The sequence below is a fragment of the Toxorhynchites rutilus genome, chromosome 3, assembly GCF_029784135.1.
Source record: "Toxorhynchites rutilus septentrionalis strain SRP chromosome 3, ASM2978413v1, whole genome shotgun sequence".
In the NCBI taxonomy this organism is placed as follows: domain Eukaryota; kingdom Metazoa; phylum Arthropoda; class Insecta; order Diptera; family Culicidae; genus Toxorhynchites; species Toxorhynchites rutilus.
In genome coordinates, this window is record NC_073746.1 from 164,888,746 (window position 1) to 164,910,986 (window position 22,241).

General features: G+C 39.6%; 2 protein-coding genes across 2 annotated transcripts in view; one reads left to right on the forward strand and one right to left on the reverse strand.

The window, feature by feature from the left end:
- LOC129780298 (6-phosphofructo-2-kinase/fructose-2,6-bisphosphatase 1-like) overlaps positions 1-22,241 on the forward strand; it is a 270,999-nt gene that overhangs the window by 45,128 nt on the left and 203,630 nt on the right. The window lies entirely within an intron of this gene.
- LOC129780299 (alpha-N-acetylgalactosaminidase) overlaps positions 732-22,241 on the reverse strand; it is a 173,307-nt gene continuing 151,797 nt past the window's right edge. Inside the window, exons 3-7 of the mRNA XM_055788381.1 lie at positions 8,702-9,146; positions 8,478-8,639; positions 8,224-8,421; positions 1,780-1,944; positions 732-1,721 (exon numbers count right to left, since the gene is read on the reverse strand). Coding sequence (XP_055644356.1) covers positions 1,563-1,721; positions 1,780-1,944; positions 8,224-8,421; positions 8,478-8,639; positions 8,702-9,146 — 1,129 coding nt within the window. The 3' untranslated portion in view covers positions 732-1,562. The remainder of the gene's footprint in view (positions 1,722-1,779; positions 1,945-8,223; positions 8,422-8,477; positions 8,640-8,701; positions 9,147-22,241) is intronic.

The window sequence follows — 22,241 nt, forward strand, 5'->3', positions numbered from 1 at the left end:
TATGACAATTTTGACTTTTTTTATATCATCGATGATGCTGCTACAAATGTGAATAACTTACAAACTATTTGTCTGTAGTTTTTTTACCGATTATCAAAAAAGGTTATCTCTAGGACGGAGCCTACGGACATTTTTACGACAGATACTACAGGGTCTTTCAGCTTAAACGCTCAAGCAACAAATTTTAATAACTTCTACAAAAGTGAAAAGTTTTATTTAAAAAAAACGAGAACAAACCTTATTTTAGGATATTTTTGATGTGTCCACCCATTTTTTCGATAACGCATTTTAAACGGCGAACAAAATTCTTCATGCACAACTCTAACATTACGACTTCGATGCTGTTCAAAATCCGAGTTATTTCTGCTTTAAGTTCCTCCTTTAATTTTGTGGCTCATCAACATAACAACGTACCCCAGAGGAAGTAATCGACGATGAGAAATGTTGAATTTCTTACCATAAGAGGACAAAGTTTCATTAAGGCTTCAGTTGCTCGGGTAATACGATTTCACTAAAAATACACGTTCTTGTAAATTGTACATCTTGACACTAAAAACCATCCGATCAGGCTGAACGAGTAGTCGAATATTATCGTCCCGAAGTGGGGAATGCAGTGTTACCATCGTCGGAGCGAAAATTTTTTTTTTATAAGGAGCTATTCGATTTTTTTGAGCGTGTAATCTGAAAGACTCTGTATCATGTGATATTGAACATGAATCCAAACACCCGCATTGTCACAATGTTTGTTTTTTTTATTGCTATGTAGTCATATTCCATTACATTTACCTACTAAGATAAAAATAAATTACATAAACAAGCATACCTGTGGAATTCTACGCTTTGATTATGCCGTTATAGCGAGAGTGAAAAACATACGCTGCTATTCGACGGTTCGAAGCATCACTCACAAATCCCTCCGGCAGCGATATGATTGAATTTTTTTCTAAAAACACGCTATTTTGAGGTGCTTTCATGGACTCATGAAAATGTAGTTTCTCACCTATTGGGAATGGCGTTGAAGCTTATTCATAGGAAAAAAGCTTTATTTATATAGGTATACTTCGAACGTCCAAAATAATTATTTGAAACAAGTTCTATGCCGTGGAAAGGGACTTATTTCCACGTGGCAATACATGAAAACGAAAAGTTTAAGGAATAGTGTACTCTGTATAATAAATATCACGTTCATAAAAAAAAACAATTTCTCCACCATTCTTCCTCGGAGAATAATTTCCCTACTTTATCGTGGAGTGAATTAGTTGTTTGTTCTGATTGGCTGAGTGAATGTTTTGAGTTAGACGAAGCTGGCACTTTTGATTTCCCCCTACTATCTGTCTGGTAAGCTCATTTTCCTGTGGCCCCTAAACGTGCCGCATTCATTTGTACAATTGCCTCTCAATCAAGATACAATTTCTATTGGGTTTGTAAGGTCTGTGAGGGTTGTTGTTGTTTTTTCCCGGTTTCATTTCCCGCGCCACTGACACGACACGCGTCAAACTTAGATTCTAGTGTTTGCAGTGTTCGTTTGTAACGAGATGAACAATGTGTATTCGAGCCGAGACTTAGTTAGGGTAACGGTAGAAGATCGGATTGTAGGGTCTCTTGGAAAACCGTTCCGGCTGGACATCGGCACGCAGAATCACCACTCCCGATGGGTTCACCTTGACCTTGATCTTCGTCTGGGGGCTCAGTACTCCGTAGTCGACTTCTTCGTAGAGATCCTAGAATGGAGAGGGGGAGTGTTAGGATGAACATTTTGACTTACTCGAAGGCTCGTACCTCGACTCTGTATCCGGTGGGTGAAATCAAGCCCAGTTCACGCAAGGTGACGGCAACATCCGATGGTGTTCCGTCCGTTCTCCGGTTGACGAAGGCAATAGCGTAAGAGTAGAATGTCTGGAAGATGGGGGTGATCGGACGGGACCAAATCTCGATGCCTTTGTGCTGCGAGATAATTCAAATTAATATAAAATGTATTGTAAATAATATATGTTATAGCTAGGCTGACCAAATGTACAGATTTGGGTGGAAATGACCACACCAAACAGATCTTTAAGTGTTGGGCTAATATACCTTCCTCCTGAACGGAAATTGGATTCCATCAGTATCAACAGTCACATTAGTTTGATTGGGAATGTACTGTCACGACTAGAACAGAACGATTTGGCTCTGGTTCTTGGTGATTACAATCAGTCTGGGCTGACTTCCCGGAATCCCGGAATATTCTGTTATTGAAGCTTCAGAACCCTTGATCGGTATTGATAATCACCATCCTGTATTGGAAATCCCTATTATTTTATCGATAACGTTAACGTTTACTTACATGATCGTTTTTCAATCTTTGCTACGCGTGGAAAAAATAGGTGACCTTGGAATTACGCTTGACTCTGCCTTAATGTTTAAGTCGCATTATTCGGACATAATTATTAGGGCTAATAACTCGGATTCATTTTCTAAGTCTCTGATGAGTTTCGTGATCCAACCTTCCAAAGCGTTGTTCTGCACGCTTGTTCGATCGGTTCTGGAATTCGGCGTGGTTGTCTGGTGTCCTTATCATACATTATGGATTGCTAGGATTGAACCCATTCAAAAGAAATTCGTCTGTTATGCCCTGTGTCATCTTCCGCGCGATGGTCCAATCAATATTCCACCCTGCGAAGTTCGATGTCAATTACTAGGACTGGAGAAACTTCCAGAAGAATTCCAGAAGAAAGGTTAGCCAGGCGATGTTTACAGCTTGCGTACTATTGGATGAAATAGATTGTCCTGGTGTTCTCGCGGAACTGAATAATTATGCTCCTGGGAGAGTATTTCGGTCAAGGAGTTTTCTTCACCTTGGGCCCCGTTTTGCAAACAACGGGTTGCATGACCCAATTCGCTTCATGTCAGCACGATTCAGTTCATTCTATGAATTCTTCGATTTCAACCAATCTGCTGGAGCTTTTCGTCGTCGGATTCATCGAGGACTACATGATCAAGAGTGATTACCGGACACTTCCATAGATGGACTATGCTAACTTTTTATTCTTTTTTTTATTGATTATTGATGGTTTGATCACCATTATTGTTCGTGTTTTTTTTTTACAATGTTTTATGTCAAGATACGAGGTTTTATGCCACTCTGGCTTTTCCCCATCCATTTTCAATATGACAACACAAGACAGATGTGATAAATAGAGAGAAATAAATAAATTTAAAGTTCCATCTTTACAAATCCTATTAACTCCGGAATTGAATGTACGTAATCATATCTTTCGTAAAAGGCATTGTGAAGGTATGCCTCAGTCAGTCCCCCTACATTGGTTTTTCGTGAGTAAAGCCTGGTTTAGAGTTCCTGTGAACGTGAACTTGAACAGGTGGTGGAATAGTGCGATCATTTCACGGTGAACTACATTGCGAACAAACAACTCAAAAAATTGTGGTGAATAGAATGATTTTGTTCACGTTCACGTTCATATTAAAAGTTCGGCAGTAAACGTGAAGTAAATAAACATCGATCTTCAATAAAGTAATTCGGATAAAATATACAGTTGTTCACGAATCAACCCGAAGCAATGAAGTTTTTTTTAACCCGTTCAGAGATCCGATGGAATGAAATTGCATCCATATCAAAATTTTCATTGAAAACTTGAAAATTGCTGAACATATCCTTTTACAGTTCACGGTGAAATAATTTTCAGAATGCCTTGGGACATTCGAACGTGAACATGAACGGGGAAATATTTTGACGTCTATATTCACCACTATTTTCACGTTCACGTTCACCGAAGTCGGTGAACTATGGTGAGTTCACCAACATCTCGATTCCACGGCGGAAATTCAGAATCGTTGTGAAGTATTGAATTAATCCATTTTTATCAATATGAATTGTGTTGAAACATGTTTTTCAACTAGAAAATGTTTCTTCCTATCGTTTCAAGATGTTTTCCTCGCGTTTTATATATGGACTGATGAATTATCAACAAAAAAGTGTTTGTCCGCGTTCACGTTCACGGGAACTCTAAACCTACTTTAATGAAGAGAGTCGTTTCCACTGGAGTGGAGTTGCAAGCAAGCAGAACCTTCGGTATTGGGTGGCTGCTAATCCAAGGGAGCCCAATGTACTATATTTACACTCTTCAAAGGTTACAGTATACATATTTTGAACCATTTCAGCATCTGACTCCGATTCAGCGCATGTAATGTTAAAATGGCGAAAAAAGGCTATCTGTCATTGTTTCGAAAAAGGTTTTTTTTCGATTCACCGAAGTTATTTTGCTCTTGAACTTTGCATCGAGAAAAACCATTGTGTGTGACATCAGCATTAGCAGAGATTAGTAACTGTTTGCTAGTTGGAGCGTGACTGAGTATTAGAAATCGTGAAGGGTTCATTCCAATAAGTTATAAGCGGGCGGGGCTAATTTGCAATATCTCTTCTCTCCAAGTGTCCGTACGAACGAGTGATTTAGGCACGCCTTATTCACAGCAGTATATAAAAATTCAATATAGGAAACACAGGTAGGTAACCACAGAAATGCACAAAACAAATGCACGGGAAAACGGGTATCCTTCAATTTTTGTTAATTTAAACAATCTATGGATTAAGAATGTGTAATCTTTAACATATCAAAACAATTCTCAGAGAATTTCCTATTCGATTGGAATACATATCATCAACTTCCGTTGGCAGAAAAAATCGTTATTAAAGTGAAAGCTTTTTCATAAAAACGTGACATGTTTTCTGATTTAGTTCCTTTACTGAAGGACGTTGTTTTGACGTAGGATTAGTTGATTCAGGTGAAATACAGGAAGCTAAATATATCAAAACTGTGGTTTATGTGTGGTTTATAATACTGCAATGGAGTAAATTGAAAAATGGAAGTCTAGTTCAGAAGAAACATATCATTATTATATTAAAGTCCATTCCGGAATTGACAGAGATTCAAATTGGCATAAGTATGAAAAACTTCATGTTCATATAGATTACAAGAACTATAATTAATGACATAAAAAGGTGGAACATATAATCCGTACCAGTGGCAAATCGTCGCTATTTTTTTCCGGAAAAGGAAAAAAAAATTCCAAAAATTTAAGGAATTCGTGAAGCGTATTGATAATATTTTGTGTTTGGCTGGTAGTATCGCAACAGTTGAAATATTTTCTACGGTGATCAATGTTTGGACAACAGAAAAGTCATGACATAGGGCCTAATTACGAACGTCACCTCACGGTGAAAACGAAATAAAATGCATACAAATTGCATACAATTCATTTCGTTTTCATCGTGAAGTGACCTTCGTGATCAGGCCCATAAATGCTATGATAATTATCAAATAGACCTTTGATCTGGAAGGTCACAAATCTACAGTGACTCAAACTCGTAGTCCTACCCCACCATGCAGATCTTTTCCCACCACTTTTGAAAGTCGAAAATAAGCTTTTAAAACATTATATTTAAATGATGATATATGTATACATCATTTTAAAGCTTAAGCCTTCAGCTTTTGGCATATTCCACGAACATATTTTTATCTTGGTGTGTGTAGGTGTAGTGGACAAAAATATCGAGATGAAATAAAAAATCGATTCTTTTCTGTTTTTATAGGAATTCTGTGAATTTACCCAATTTTTTGATAACCAACCTAATAGCAAATTCAATTAATTCACAAAATTTCTGTAAAAACAGAAACGAATCGATTTTTGCTTCTTCTCGATATTTGTGTCCAATACATCTACACACACCAAGATAACAACACGTTCGTGAAATATTCCAAAAGTTGAAGGTTTAAGCTTTCAAATTATGTATATATCATTATCCTAATAGAATGTTTCGAAAACTTATTTTCGACTTTCAAAAGTGGTGGGAAAAGATCTGCATGGTGGGGTAGGACTACGAGTTTGAGTCACTGTAGATTTGTGACATTCCAGATCAAAGGTCTATTTGATAATTATCATAGCATTTATGGGCCTGATCACGAACGTCACTTCACGATGAAAACGAAATGAATTGTATGCAATTTGTATGCATTTTATCCCGTTTTCACCGTGAGGTGACGTTCGTAATCAGGCCCTATGTCATGACTTTTCTGTTGTCCAAACATTGATCACCGTAGAAAATATTTCAACTGTTGCGATACTACCAGCCAAACACAAAATATTATCAATACGCTTCACGAATTCCTTAAATTTTTGGAATTTTTTTTTCCTTTTCCGGAAAAAAATAGCGACGATTTGCCACTGGTACGGATTATATGTTCCACCTTTTTATGTCATTAATTATAGTTCTTGTAATCTATATGAACATGAAGTTTTTCATACTTATGCCAATTTGAATCTCTGTCAATTCCGGAATGGACTTTAATATAATAATGATATGTTTCTTCTAAACTAGACTTCCATTTTTCAATTTACTCCATTGCAGTATTATAAACATTTTCCACAGTTTTGATATATTTAGCTTCCTGTATTTCACCTGAATCAACTAATCCTACGTCAAAACAACGTCCTTCAGTAAAGGAACTAAATCAGAAAACATGTCACGTTTTTATGAAAAAGCTTTTACTTTAATAACGATTTTTTCTGCCAACGGAAGTTGATGATATGCATACCAATCGAATAGGAAATTCTCTGAGAATTGTTTTGATATGTTAAAGATTACACATTCTTAATCCATAGATTATTTAAATTAACAAAAATTGAAGGATACCCGTTTTCCCGTGCATTTGTTTTGTGCATTTCTGTGGTTACCTACCTGGGTTTCCTATATCGAATTTTTATATACTGCTGTGAATAAGGCGTGCCTAAATCACTCGTTCGTACGGACACTTGGAGAGAAGAGATATTGCAAATTAGCCCCGCCCGCTTATAACTTATTGGGTATAAATGAACCCTTCACGATTTCTAATACTCAGTCACGCTCTAACTAGCAAGCAGTTAGTAATCTCTGCTAATGCTGATGTCACACACAATGGTTTTACTCGTTGCAAAGTTCAAGAGCAGAATAACCTCGGAGAATCGAAAGAAACCTTTTTCGAAACAATGACAGATAGCCTTTTTTCGCCATTTCGATTACGAGTTTGAGTCACTGTATATTAGGGTGACAGCGAAAATGGTCATTTCAAATTTCAAAAACCGATTATGTACATTTTGTTTATTGATCCAAAAACATGATCTGTGCTCAATCGGACATGGTTTAGGGGTGCCTCACAGCGCTCAAAGTTGGCTAGACACTCCTCCCTCCTCTCTATGGAGGGACTGCCTTACAAATGAAACACAAATTTCTGTATAATTCGAAAACTAATCAAGCAAATGGAGCTAAATTTGGCATGTGAAAGTTTTAGAGGGCACGAAACGTTTCAATGGTGAATATAGAAGTATCCCCTCTCTCTAACGGAGGGCTTCCATACAAATGAAGCATAAATTGCTCAAGAACTAATCAAGTAAACGGAACCAAATTTGACATGTGAGGGGTTTTAGGGAGCAAGAAACGTTTCTAAGGTGGTTCAACACTCCTCCCATTTCTCTAAGGGAAGGCTACCATACAAATTAAGCATACATTTCTACATAACTCGAGAACTAATCAAGCAAATAGAACCAAACTTGGCATATAGAGGTTTTAGGGATCGATAATTTCTATGGTGAATAGACACTCCTCCCCCTTTTCTAAGGGGGAGCTGCCATACAAATGAAGCATAAATTTCTGCATAAATCAAGAACTTATCAAGAAAATGAGCCAAATTTGACATGTGAAGGTTTTATGGAGCACGAAACGTTTCCATGGTATGTGAAGGGTTTTAGGGAGCAAGAAACGTTTCTAAGGGGGTTTAACACTCCTCCCATTTCTCTAAGGGGGAGGCTGCCATACAAATGAAGCATACATTTCTACATAAGTCGAGAACTAGTCAAGCAACTGGAACCAAACTTGGCATATAGAGGTTTTAGGGATCGATAAACGTTTCTATGGTGGTTCGATACTCCTCCCCCCTTTCTAATGGGGGGCTGCCATACAAATGAAGCACAAATTTCTGCATAACTCAAGAACTAATCAAGCAAATGAAACCAAATTTGGTATATGGAGGTTTGACACTCCTCCCTCGTCCATAAGAGAGGGGAGTGTCTGCATAACTCGAGAATCAATCAAGCAAACGAAACCAAATTTAGCATGTGAAGGTTTTAGAGGGCACGAAATGTTTCTATGGTGGTTTCCATTTGATCAGCCTAGTTATAGCAAACTCAAACTCTCACCTTGTATATCCTCCTTCCCTGGATTCCCAGCGGATCTTGATCGACGGCAATGATCTTCTTGTTCTGCAGAATAGCCTTGAACTCGGGCCGAATGGTACGCAGATCCACGGACATCATCAGAGGTGCCGCCATGATTGCCCAGAGTGCCATCTGCGTTTTGGACTGCTCAAAACTCAGACCGAAGTTTCCGATGATCAACTAAAAGGAGCAATGAGTTATGACGTGGGTAACCGTGTGGGATGAAGGGGGCATACCATATCCGGATCGTTCCAGTGACCCGGGCCAGCGTTCGGAATAATCGCATCCTGATTGTTTCCGTAGTAGTCGATGATGCTCTCCAGCGAGGCCCAGGAGTCCTGGATGTCGTCGTAGTTTCTCCACAGATTGCAGTGCTGAATGATGGACGAATAATTCGGCTGCGGAATGGAGCAAAGCAATTTATTGACTGACATCTGAGATGGACATATCAAGTACTTACGTTCATGCCAGCGTAAATTTGATACACCGGCCAACTGCAGGAATACACCATCGGCCGTCCGGTGGCGTTCAAGTTTCGTCCAAACTCCGGATAGCCGTGATCCATATCGATCGGCAACGAGTAGCACCCATCCAGCTTCACGTAATCCACATCCCACGAAGCAAACTGGGCGGCATCGTTCTGGGAGAATCCAAGAATTCCGGGATAGCCGGCGCAGGTGTAGTTACCGTAGTCCTCATAGATTCCGAACTTCAGCCCCTTCGAGTGGACGTAGTCGGCCAGCGATTTCATTCCTCGTGGAAACCGACGCCGATCGGCAACAAGCTCTCCGCGAGGCCCACGGGATTTCTCCAGCCAGCAGTCGTCCACATTGATATACTCATAGCCGAGGGCGGCATAACCTTCGGTTACCACCAGATCGGTCATCGTGCGGAATAAGTTTTCGCTGTGGATGGGAAAAAAATACCAGCGTCAGAGCCTCAATTTGGACCATTGAATTAAAAGATCATGCATTGCCATCTAACCAATATAATTAGACGATATGTCCTCGATGCGGTAATGACTTGCGGTAAACGTTAAATACGCTCGAATCAGTGGAGTCTGCATTAAATTTCAAGAATCATTGTCTGGCACTTGATCGTGAGCCGTGAGCCGTGAGGGGAAACCCTTGGTGATTTTAAATTTAATATAAATTGCAATTTGTAGAAAAAACGAGAGTCATTTTCTGCGCCACTGACCGTGTCAATGGTTGTAATGATGATAGGTATACTCCCGCAAGGCGCTCCCCCAGTGGTCAAAGACCTTTCATCACACGAAATCGTGATTTCCTGCATTCGCTGTGAAGCGAATGTTGAAAGGAAGTCTCAGGGTGTCTCATAATTTGGGGTCATTTTGACCAACATCATGTATTGAAATTTCTTTCGCCACATAAAGTGGCTGCTAGAAATAAACCACTTTCAAAACACGTTTGAATCTTCGCAGCGAATTGCGAATGTGGAGTGTTTCAATTTCCTTGGAGGCAGACTGCCTAATTCAAATTCTAATGGGGCGTCGGGCTCGTGAGGTGTGTGTGTGCTGAATGCGCGCCGTGTGATCGGATTCGCCGCGTGATCATCAATCACAACACAAAACGGCTTCTCGATGTGCGGCGCAACCGGTCAAGGCCAAATGATGTTGCTTCATTGCGGCTGCTGCTGCGTACAGGATTCTGCAAACTGTGCGGAGATCCGCTGACCATCGGTGGTCACGATTGCGATCGTGCAAATGTAGGATTTGTTGCGTCTGTTTGGGGGGTATTCTGTTCACAAGATAGATGAGATGTTACTCTCGTTGTTCAAGTGTCCGTTTTCATAATAACATCAACTTTTCATTTGATTTGATTCGAACGTCTCATCCGATCCGCCTTGAAGCAGCAGCCAAATTGATGAAGCGAATGGAACGGCAGCCCAACGATGGTTTTGGCGCTTTCGGGTGGGGTCAAGGTGTCTCGGCCAGCATTTAATTTGTGATCCTTGCGGGGGTAATTATAATTTTCGGTTCTATATAGGGGGTCACTCTACGAAAATTATAACGAGAAATTAAGGGATTTTGATTGCATATTGTGCAAAGTCGTTATTGCGATATATGGTATACAACATACCATTAGATGGGAAATTTATTCAGCATTTTTTTTTGCTCAGAACACAAATAGTGAAGATAGTAAAACAACTAGACAATTTAACGAATAAAGCAGATAAAGACTGGAACGCGCAAAAATTGGTGGATCGTTTCTTCCAGTCAAAATTTATAATGCAAAAATATTCTTATTTTTCTTTTGGTAGTTCAATTCATTTATTTAAAAAAAAGTTTTTTTTATTCTTTTGGATTGCCAAATCCGAACTGTGTAGCGGTCAGCAGTTAAATGTTCTAGGGCAAAACATACTCTATATGTATTTGCCCTAAGGTGGATAATGGGTATATGGGCTGAGCTGATCTTCAAGCGGCGTAAAGCTTATTCGTTTCCCGCGTGAGTATTCAGATCAGTAAGATTCGAGTAAGTTACTTCTCTGTCGCGAAAGCTGGAATACGGTATCTCAAAACTAGAATGAGACAGCAAACTTTAGTCTTGGATTCCTGAGTGCGGCCGTTGAGTTTTCGGGAAAAAGTAACTTACTTAGGTGAATACGCCTGATTTCATTTTCCCTGATCTGAGGATTCATTTCCCTGATCTGAGGAGTTCCGGGCTCGCGTATTTGTCTGCTGATAGCGTAAAAAGGTGGAAGTGCGCGACTTTGATCGTGATTAGTTTGTTGGTGATAATATGTGGAAACAAAACATTAACTTATAAAAATGCTTAGTTTAAACCTTCTAAATTTTGTTATTATAGTAGGATAATTTTGTGTGGCGCGTAGAATAAAATTAGGAAGAAGCGTGATAGTGCTACAAGTATAAACCGGTAACAGAACTTGAACAAATTGTTAAAAGAAAGTCGATCAAAGTGCTAATATGCATGTTCGATGTTTGCCGGCGATATCCTCCACAGGCACCATTGAATTGGGACAGAATAATTGTCCACCCACAGCAGCGAAAATCAGCTTTATCTTCACGCAGTGAGCCACGAGAAAGCTACTACCAAAAGCACTAGATCAACAGTAACAAATCCACCATCAGCAACAAGATCCAAACGGCGAGTCCGTTTCAATTGCTTCTTCTGTAGAGGGTGGCGTCCGGTGAGGACGCCATGGAGATTTTTGCCTTGAACCGCCTAAAGTCGTGAAATTTGGATAGCAAGACAAAGACGCTTCCAACAAAAGCCATTGTTCCATGGCGTAATTCTTGGACAATGAGATACCCATAAAAGCCCAGCACAAAGCACAAAACACTAACATATTGAACAAAGCACAACGAAACTTAACAAAGTCATGACTGAGAAACACGCGCACACAGACAGTAGAAAAATAAGAGGAGAAATAGATAAGCCTAAGGAATAAACATCTGTAACCAAATGTATAATGTTATTTTGTTGTTCCTCGATTAAAATTAGAAACTAAATTATTAAAATTTAATGTTTAGGAATTCGTTAATTTTGCGTGTTCTTTTTGGTTGTGATCCGTCTTCCGCTTTGCGGAATTTGAATTATATGTTCGTTCAATTCCATTGGGGTACGCTCTCTGGCGGAGAACAGCGACCTGGCCTGTGATGAGATTCACTCAGGCACGGGTGAAAGCTACCGTTTTCGTTTAGGTTTGTATGAAGATTGATGAGGCATTTTGACGTAGACGTATTACGTCTTTCAGGAACATATTGGGGTACAAATTGAAAATCGAAAATCGAGCACATCGTGAAAATTGTCCAATTTCAAACGCTTATTGCTAAGTCGTTTCATGATGGATTGATGAAATTTTTGCGTCAATCGATTTCGGCACTCCATAACATTTTTTTTTCTTAAAGAAAATAATACATGTCATGAAATTAACTATCGAACAATTGACAAATCTCAACCCCTATCCTAAGTTTTTGTTCCTACCGAAATGTATTCCCTAACAGAGACATCAAGACCCAGCTGCCTGGGGGAAATCGACATTGCAAATATATGCAAGTCGGAGGTATTTGTATATTGCAAGTAAGGTGAGTGATAGGATTAATTCTAGCAAATAAAATAAAATTGGAATTTTAATGTTGGTTGCTTCGTAAAATTTCATATCAATGACCGATCGTGTATTGTGAAAAATTTAGTACAATTGTAAGTGTAAAATTGTATATGGTAGCAGTTATGTTAAAAATGACTTGTATATGAAACGATTTATTTCAATTTTCATAAATAAAAACCAACGTGTGTTCCCGCTCGAGAACGAGCGAGCTGTTTTGTTGTGTTCATTTTAACCCAAGGAAAGTTTATACGGCGACAAAAATTGGAAAAATGAAGAAATATTAGAAAAAGTGATTTCCCATATGCTCTACATACAGTATTTTCCCATTTTCCATACATACATAGGCATCTCGTCTAGGATCACAGAGGGCGGTTTTCATTATATCTCGTTCCACTTCGGTATCTGTTATCTGATACACACCATCCAACGACTGTTTACCATCTTTTACCATCATCACTCGGTGAACACTGGTGGAGTGAACAAACAATATCCAACAACCAAACAAAACGGCGCTTTTCAGGGCCACCAAATCATTATTAAATAGTTTTACGATGTAATTCTTCAAATATGTCCAAAATCAACAGATAGCCTAACGGAATTCTACGTCAACTATGCGGTCGTGTCTCGGACACAACCCTCCTGTGACTTTTTTTTATCCAAAATATATATTTTTATTAAGGCTCATATGGCGTCAGCCTAACGGGGCCGGGAGTTCAATGTTTCGTTAATTTTTGCTTACAACTATGTTAGTAATATTTTTGCATCCTTTGTAGCCTATTGGGATGCAAAGTATACCGTGTCGGGCACACCTACAGAGCATTGAAGACTGCAACATCCCAATTATGAGAACACTTGTAATACTAACCTCGAGCCAACCGCGAGTAATTGGTTACATATTACTAACATAGTTGTAAGCAAACATCACGGAAGTAGCAGTACTGGAACTCGCCCTTAAAGGGAGTATCAACCGGGCGATCGATCTTGGCGGGAAATCTCCTTCGGGAGTGGCGCTTAAGCTGCGCACTTTCAGAGGATCGGCCAGCCCACGGCTACAACTGCCGTGCCTTCCGCCACCTAACCCCTTCCATTAAATTTTGCACAGTTGTCTCATCGACCTTTTTCGCCGCCGAACGCCAGTTAGATTTAAACTGCTGCATCTTTCTCCATGGATTCATTATTTTTTTTAGATCCCGTCTGATCAAGGGCCAATACCGTTCGATAGAGCGGAGTTTTGAGCTGTTGGGAGGGTTATTGTCAGTGGCGTCGAGTGAAGTTTTTATACCCTTGGCAGAAGAGTTGACTTGCACCCCTCCCGTTCCGCCAGAAAAGTAAAAAAAACATTTGCACCCAGGGAAGAGTCTGTGTCGCACCTGGTGCGGAAGAGTCGATTTGCACCCCCACCTTCCCGTCAGAAATCATATTCATCCAATTTCTTCATATAAATTCGGTTCATTCTGCACTCCTAAAATCGGGCACCCGGGGGCGGCCCCCCCCCTCCGCAACCTCCAGTCGACGCCACTGGTTGTGGTCTTTGGGTACCTCAACCACTTTGTTCGCATCGTACCACTCAATTGCTTAATTCCTATAGTGGCAGCTAACCAAGTCCGGCCAGAACAGCACAGATCTATTACGTTGCTTTAGGCATGGTAGCAGCTTCTTTTCCAGGTACTCCTGGAAGTAGTTCTCTTGGTTTATGGTTCCCGTAGTGATGAAAATGCCACTTTTTAGACCACACGTGCATATGGCCTTCCAGATGAAGTATTTTTTCGGGAACTTTGATAGTTTGATGGTTTCGAAAATTTCGGCCACCTTTCCTTTTTCTGATGCGGTATAAAACACCTGTCTCGGAAGCTGCTTGAAATCCGCAATCACATATGTTTCGTCGTCCATGACGACACAGTCGACCTTTGTGAGTAGATTCATCTACAGATTTCGGGACTGCTGCTTTGCCGACGTGCAACGTCCCGGTTGGAGAGGTTAGGATTCCGCTTATATTCCGCCGCCACCTTCTTCGTCGTCGCTGTCACGTCCGGATTACGATTGCCGCCACTTCCAGGCTTCCTGGCGGTCAACAGACGCTCCCCGAACACTTTTAAAACGTCGATTTGGTCACATCCAGAAATTTTGCCAACTTGGCGTGCGAAAACATCGAATTCTCTTGCTGCGCGAGCAAAATTTTGACACGCTGCTCTTCCTGCTTGGACATCATTTTGAAAACTGGAGAGCAAACAGTGAAATCTTATCATAGCAACCATTGCACAATGCACAATGGTCCAGGAGATGTATTTAAGCGGAAATTAGCATTTAGAGCTCGACAGTTTTTCTCTAGACAAAAGCTGTCTTCGACAAAGTTGTTACATACGATAGAGCGCTTATTTTTATGTTATCAAAAATAGGGTGACCAAAATTTATTTATTTATTTATTTATTCATTCATTACTATCAACAGGCCTGAACATAAGTACGCTAATGATACTAATACTACAACATCTAATATCTACTTAAAACCATATCTAACTGAAAGAGCGGTCAAGTATGCCTTTTTCAAGCTTGCACGAAATAAGTAAAACTCATAAAACAAGTAGCAACGGTTAAAAACACGAGACATACTTGATACGGGTTCGTTGTAACCGTAATTTGTACGAGAGTGAGGGAGGCGGAGAAAAGTATGAGAACGCAGGTTACGAAAGTGTAGGTTAAAATTGATCTTCTTCAGCATAGTCGATTTTCGAAGAAATCAGATCCGATATGAAAGTTGCCTTCGCTACATCCCTACGTAAGCTCAGCAAATCGAGTCCGATCAATCTACAACGATCCTCATAGCTTGGTAGATTCGAAGGATCCCTCCAGGGCAAGTTACGTAGGGCGAAACGGACGAATTTTCGCTGGATAGCCTCAATCCGCTGGACGTCATTTTGGTAGTAGGGAGTGTCGCCGATTTTCACTTACATCACACGATCAGTAAGATATGAGTGTAACCAGTTTAAAAGAAAACTATGAAACCCAAGGCGTTGGAGTTTTGCGACAGCGATGTCATGATTAATTTTATCGAACGCGGCTGAGAAATCTGTATAAACAGCATAGATTCGGTTACGAGACTGAAGAGAGCGGGCGATGAACGATGAGTACAACACCAGATTTGTGGAAATAGACTTTTTGGGCACGAAACCGTGATGTTGGTCGGAGATGTAACTGCTGCAGGCACGGGAGATAGTATCCAAAACTATTATTTCAAGTAATTTGGAGATAGAACAAAGGCAAGCGATACCTCTATGGTTGCTGACGTGCTTTTTACTGACTTTTTGAAAAAAAGAGTAAACGAAAGATTTTTTCCAAGCCTTCGGGGAAACTCCGCAGCGTAGTGAGCGACTAAACAATAAACTTAGCGGTAAAGATAGACTGCTGGAACACTTTTTCAATATGATAGAAGGGATGCCATCTGGCCCAGGATTCGAAGATTTCTTGAGATTTTAACAAGCAAGTTGTACTCTGCTGGAACTTATGGCAGGATCAGTACAAATAGCAGGTAGGTAAGGTACACTGCTGGCAGCTTTAAAAATTAGTTCATAGTGGAGTCTTCCATTAACGAGAACACCACTGAATTGTTCTCGAAATAGCTCACAAATACTTTTTTTGTTTGATGCGTCCACATTGTTGCGTGTCATTACGGTAGGTAGTCCTGACTCCTTCTCTACACATCGACAAATCTCCAGAATTCTTGTGGGTTGTTTTTCAGATTACTCTGAATACGGTTTAGATGAGCTCCAAATAGCGCTCTGTTCAGTCGTTTATAGTTTTTGCTGATTTCAGAGTAACGGAAATTGGAAAATTTACTCAAAGTAAACCGTTTTTTCCCTTTTCAAACGTTTCAAAAGATTGGTAGTCCAGGGCGGGTGACGAGAATTGCAGGCCGTCTTTTTGGGGACGAATTGATCAATCACATAGAGGACAACATTAGATAAAGACTGCGTGGCTACCTCGATATCGCAGTCATTGAGAATGTCATCCCGGTTAATACTCATGAAGAAACGATTCATTGAATAAAAATTCGTTCGATTATCGTATCGTAATAAGTTGACTCGATCGTATTAACGAAAACGAGTGGCGATAATTCACGCAATGAAACAAGAAGCGGGGATGATGGCGACATAAAGGGTGTGTCACATCAAATTGCATCACGGAAAAAACGCTGTAGAAATTTAATTTTTAGGAATTATATCTTCAGCTTTCGGTTATAATCAGATAAGAGTGTATAGATCACGTTGGCCATGCTTCACTGTCAATTTTTCGTAAATTTGGAAAAATATCGTCGAACGAAAAAGAGCGTCGTGAATTAATCCTGTGCACTCATTTCGAGAATCCGGAGTTGTCACATCGGGACATCGGTAAGATGCTGGGAATCGTCCAATCCACGAGTACTAAAACGATACTTCGAGAACCTAACCATAGACCGGAAGGTGAAGAACGGCAAAAATGGATGCTCCGTCAGTGAAAAAGATCACAAGCGCGTAGTTAAGCAGTTTAGACGTGATCCGAGAAGTTCGGTCCGGGATGTCGCCAATAAGCTGAATTTGTCAAGTTCATTCGTCCAGCGGATCAAGCAGCGGGAGGGCCTGCGTACATACAAGGTTCAGAAGGCTCCTAACCGCGACGAAAGGCAAAACATGGTGGGGAAGACGCGAGCCCGGAAGCTGTACACAGAAATGCTGACGAAGCCGCATTGCCTGGTAATGGACGACGAAACCTACGTCAAAGCGGACTTTCGTCAGCTGCCGGGCCTGTTGTTCTTCTCCGCAGAGGACAAATTCAGCGTTCCGGAGGAGATTCGCAAGCAGAAACTATCCAAGTTTGCCAAAAAGTACATGGTGTGGCAAGCGATCTGCTCTTGCGGAAAGCGGAGCGCCCCCTTCGTGATGACCGGCACGGTGAACGGGCAGGTTTACTTTAAGGTGAAGGTGGAAGCTAGCCACAAATGGCTGCCACAATGGCGCTCATTTCTTTCATCTACCTCCCTCACCTCTCGCCCGAAAATCAATAATTTTGCGAAACAGTGTGAAGAAAATGATCTTTTTCGCACACTTCCCATCAAGTAATATCAACCAAACTCTAATCGATTACTCACAAGATATTAAATTTTCATCTGCTTTCGCACCGTATAGTGAAGAACGTCGGAAAACTCGAGCAAGTGCTCTGAAAGTTAAATTTTCGTTTTTCAATCTTCTGCAATGGTTTTGTTTGCATTGGTGGAAGCATCGTTATTTTTTCGACACTGATGCCAAACAACATCATCGAAACAGCTATAAAGGAATTATCAACCACTCAATAAAATGTTATTCCGGAGTCATAGCGTCCCATGTCATGAAAATCAATAGAATAAAATTGTGTTGATATCAATACAATTATTATTTTTACGTTTAATGGGTCTTACATTAGTTTTAGCAACTTTAACATTGGGTAAGAAAATTGTATTGCAGAGCTCGGCACACTGCCACGGCTGCCTATGCTTTCAAAAACAGTAAACGGAAAAGTATTAAATTCAATCTAAATGCCTCGGCCAACGAAGAGAAGGGTTAAGGCTTTCCAACGTGAATATGTGAAAACAATACGATCAACGAAGGAAAATATTAAGGAATTATCAACATCGAGTTACTATGCGGAAGAACTTATTAATACCAAAAGTGCCCCAATTCGCATGTGTTATAAATTTGCTCATGTTACGCTCGCGTATAATCAGAATCATATGCAAATGCACCTTCTATATATATTTATATTTGCAATTGTTCATCGGAACATATCGTTCATACATTTTACTTTAGTATTGAATTGTTATTTGTTTTTTTTTTTCAAATGTATTCAAAGACTCGTGTCAATGAAGCGCCACACAGTCTGATAAGTGAATTGATCTATTTAAGTGTGCTTTGCTCTTCTCTCACAAACACTATTACCCCATTTTTACACGAGGGTTTACCTATACTACTACAATGGCTAGCTTCCACCTTCACCTTAAGGAGTGCCTACAGAAGCGCTTACTACCACTATTGAAGCAGCAAGAGGGCCCGACCATCTTCTGGCCGGATCTCGCTTCGTGCCACTATTCAAAGGACGTGTTGGAGTGGTACGAATCCAACGAGGTCACCTTCGTGCCATAGGAAATGAACCCGCCCAACGCGCCGGAGCTTCGCCCAATAGAGAAATATTGGGCGATTATGAAGCAGGCCCTCCGGAAGAACCCAAAAGTTGTCAAATCGGAGGCGGACTTCAAGAGAAAATGGATTTCTGTTCAAAAAAAACTACAACCTGACGTTGTACAGAACCTTATGGACGGGATAAAGCGGAAGGTGCGAGCATACGGGCTTGGGCTCGAAGTATGTATAAAAAGAAAATGCCAAAAGTTGTTTAATAGTTTTTATTTTACTGTCTAAAATTTTCAAAAGGATCGGTCTACTGGGCGAATTTCTACAGCGTTTTTTCCGTGATGCAATTTGATGTGACACACCCTTTATTTTAACTAAAGCGGATGGAGCTTTGATCACCGTTGTGTTGATGACCATTTCTGAGTTGGTGAAACATAGGTCGAGCAGATTCCGGTTATTATCGTTGAAGATTCCGTTCATTTGGCACAAGTCAACAGTACTAAAACTGTCCAGTAAACGATCAGTTAAACAGTTCAAAGATGAGCGTGATGAATATGGATACAAGTGTTTATATGTACTCTGAGTCCAACTAATGCCGGACAAATTGAAATCACCAAGTAGAAGAATGAATGTTATTAAGGTTGCTATCAATTTGATGATTTGATGATCAGGAATTAAATGGACGTGATCATGCCAGTCGCGAAAAGTTTTGAGAAGAAATGGTTCAGATAAACCCTTTACACGCGTTCTCATAAATAATGAAAAGAGTCGCTTCCACCTGAGGGTGTTTTGAACAAGCAGAACTTTCTGTAACATAACAGTATTAAATTATCTTCATACCCTATGATTTCATTTCCAACAGCACGGACCAAACACGAACACATTGAGCGTTCGATGGTTCAATGTTGTAGATTTTGGCACAGTTTAAGCACCACGAGTATGGTTCGACGTTGTAGGTTAAACGATTAAAGTGCATTCGTGAATGGCCAGAGATTCAAAATAGCATTAGTAAAAAAAAACTTACTGTTAATATAGATTACAGGAATATAAATGAATGAGAACAAATAATCCTTGCCAGTTGCGAATCGCTGTGTGCAAATATTTTCATAAACGGAAAACAAGTTTCTGGAATGTAAAGAATTCGTGAAGGTCACTGATTATATTTTGTGTTTGCCTGGTAGTACCGCATCCGTTTAAAGGATTTTTCTCAATGATCAATATTTGGACACAATATTGTCGCGACTCAATGACAGTGCGGACAATGGGATGAAGGCAGTTATCATGTCCTGGGTTCGAAAAAAAAGCCTTTATGATTCTTCATGATTATGTTCATAATTTCAATTACACCCTCTGAAAAAGTACAGTTTTGAATGAAAAATTTGATTTTTGCATGACCACCGAAGAGTATCGAAAGGGTACTGAATGGACGATTTTGTGTAAATTATTTTAGCTTTTATTTTCCAATTGAAGAAAAATAGTAAGTGGATCAATTTTATAGCTATTAATTACGTACAAATCAAATTATATTTCTAAATATTTGAGACAAAATTCTAAACAGTGAAAAAAACAAAAAGCACGTTTGCGGGGGATTCCGTCGCTGCCCAAAATTACATTTGCATTGAATCGGCAGTGAAAAAGGCGACTCACTCAACACGATTTTGGACAAACCAAATTTCCAAACAAGCATCACCAAATAACTGTTCCATTCAGTCCCCCGTTTAAGCAGCTTCCACAAGCAATAATTTTCTCACGCAAGCACCCGATGGGCGATAATTATGCTAATTCTAATGGTTGTAACTATCGCACACTGTTGGCACGGATTGTGTGATTTGTATGTGGTACATACTAGAGGGCAATTTCAAATTTCGCCACATCTGCTATGTGGGTGAAGATACCAATAAAAAGATACCAATAACTTTTAATTACAACTGACATTTTTTGTAGCCGATGATAAGACAGTTTTATCATTTAAATTAGAAGCACACCATCCTACGAGAATATTCTGAAATGGTGGAGTGTTGGAATTGACCTATCTGGTCATGGGAACCATTTGAAATTTCAAGAAATTCACGAAAATGGACAAGTCCTAAGGCTAATATTTTTCGGAGGCGATAGAATGTCAATTTTATCATTTGAATTAGAAGCATACTATCCTCCGAGAATATTCTGAGATGGTGGAATGTTGGAATTGACCCATCTGGTCATGGGAACCATTTTAAATTTCAAGAAATTTACGATAATGGACAAGTCCTAAGGCTAATATTTTTCGGAGGCGATAGAATGTCAATTTTATCATTTGAATTAGAAGCATACTATCCTCTGAGAATATTCTGAGATGGTGGAATGTTGGAATTGACCCATCTGGTCATGGGAACCATTTTAAATTTCAAGAAATTTACGATAATGGACAAGTCCTAAGGCTAATATTTTTCGGAGGCGATAGAATGTCAATTTTATCATTTGAATTAGAAGCATACCATCCTCCGAGAATATTCTGAGATGGTGGAATGTTGGAATTGACCCATCTGGTCATGGGAACCATTTGAAATTTCAAGAAATTTACGATAATGGACAAGTCCTAAGGCTAATATTTTTCGGAGGCGATAGAATGTCAATTTTATCATTTGAATTGGAAGCACACCATCCTCCGAGAATATTCTGAGATGGTGGAGTGTTGGAATTGACCCATCTGGTCATGGGAATAATTTGAAATTTCAAGAAATTCACGAAAATGGACAAGTCCTAAGGCTAATATTTTTCGGAGGCGATAGAATGTCAATTTTATCATTTGAATTAGAAGCATACTATCCTCCGAGAATATTCTGAGATGGTGGAATGTTGGAATTGACCCATCTGGTCATGGGAACCATTTTAAATTTCAAGAAATTTACGATAATGGACAAGTCCTAAGGCTAATATTTTTCGGAGGCGATAGAATGTCAATTTTATCATTTGAATTAGAAGCATACCATCCTATGAGAATATTTTGAGATGGTGGAGTGTTGGAATTGACTCATCTGGTCATGGGAACCATTTGAAATTTCAAGAAATTCACAAAAATGGACAAGTCCTAAGGCTGATATTTTTTGGAGGCGATGGAATGACATTTTTATCATTTGAATTAGAAGCATACTATCCTCCGAGAATATTCTGAGATGGTGGAGTGTTGGAATTGACCCATCTGGTCATGGGAACCATTTTAAATTTCAAGAAATTTACGACAATGGACAAGTCCTAAGGCTAATATTTTTTGGAGGCGATAGAATGTCGATTTTATCATTTGAATTAGAAGCATACCATCCTACGAGAATATTCTGAGATGGTGGAGTGTTGGAATTGACCCATCTGGTCATGGGAACCATTTTAAATTTCAAGAAATTTACGATAATGGACAAGTCCTAAGGCTAATATTTTTCGGAGGCGATAGAATGTCAATTTTATCATTTGAATTAGAAGCATACTATCCTCTGAGAATATTCTGAGATGGTGGAATGTTGGAATTGACCCATCTGGTCATGGGAACCATTTTAAATTTCAAGAAATTTACGATAATGGACAAGTCCTAAGGCTAATATTTTTTGGAGGCGATAGAATGTCGATTTTATCATTTGAATTAGAAGCATACCATCCTACGAGAATATTCTGAGATGGTGGAGTGTTGGAATTGACCCATCTGGTCATGGGAACCATTTTAAATTTCAAGAAATTTACGACAATGAACAAGTCCTAAGGCTAATATTTTTTGGAGGCGATAGAATTTCGATTTTATCATTTGAAT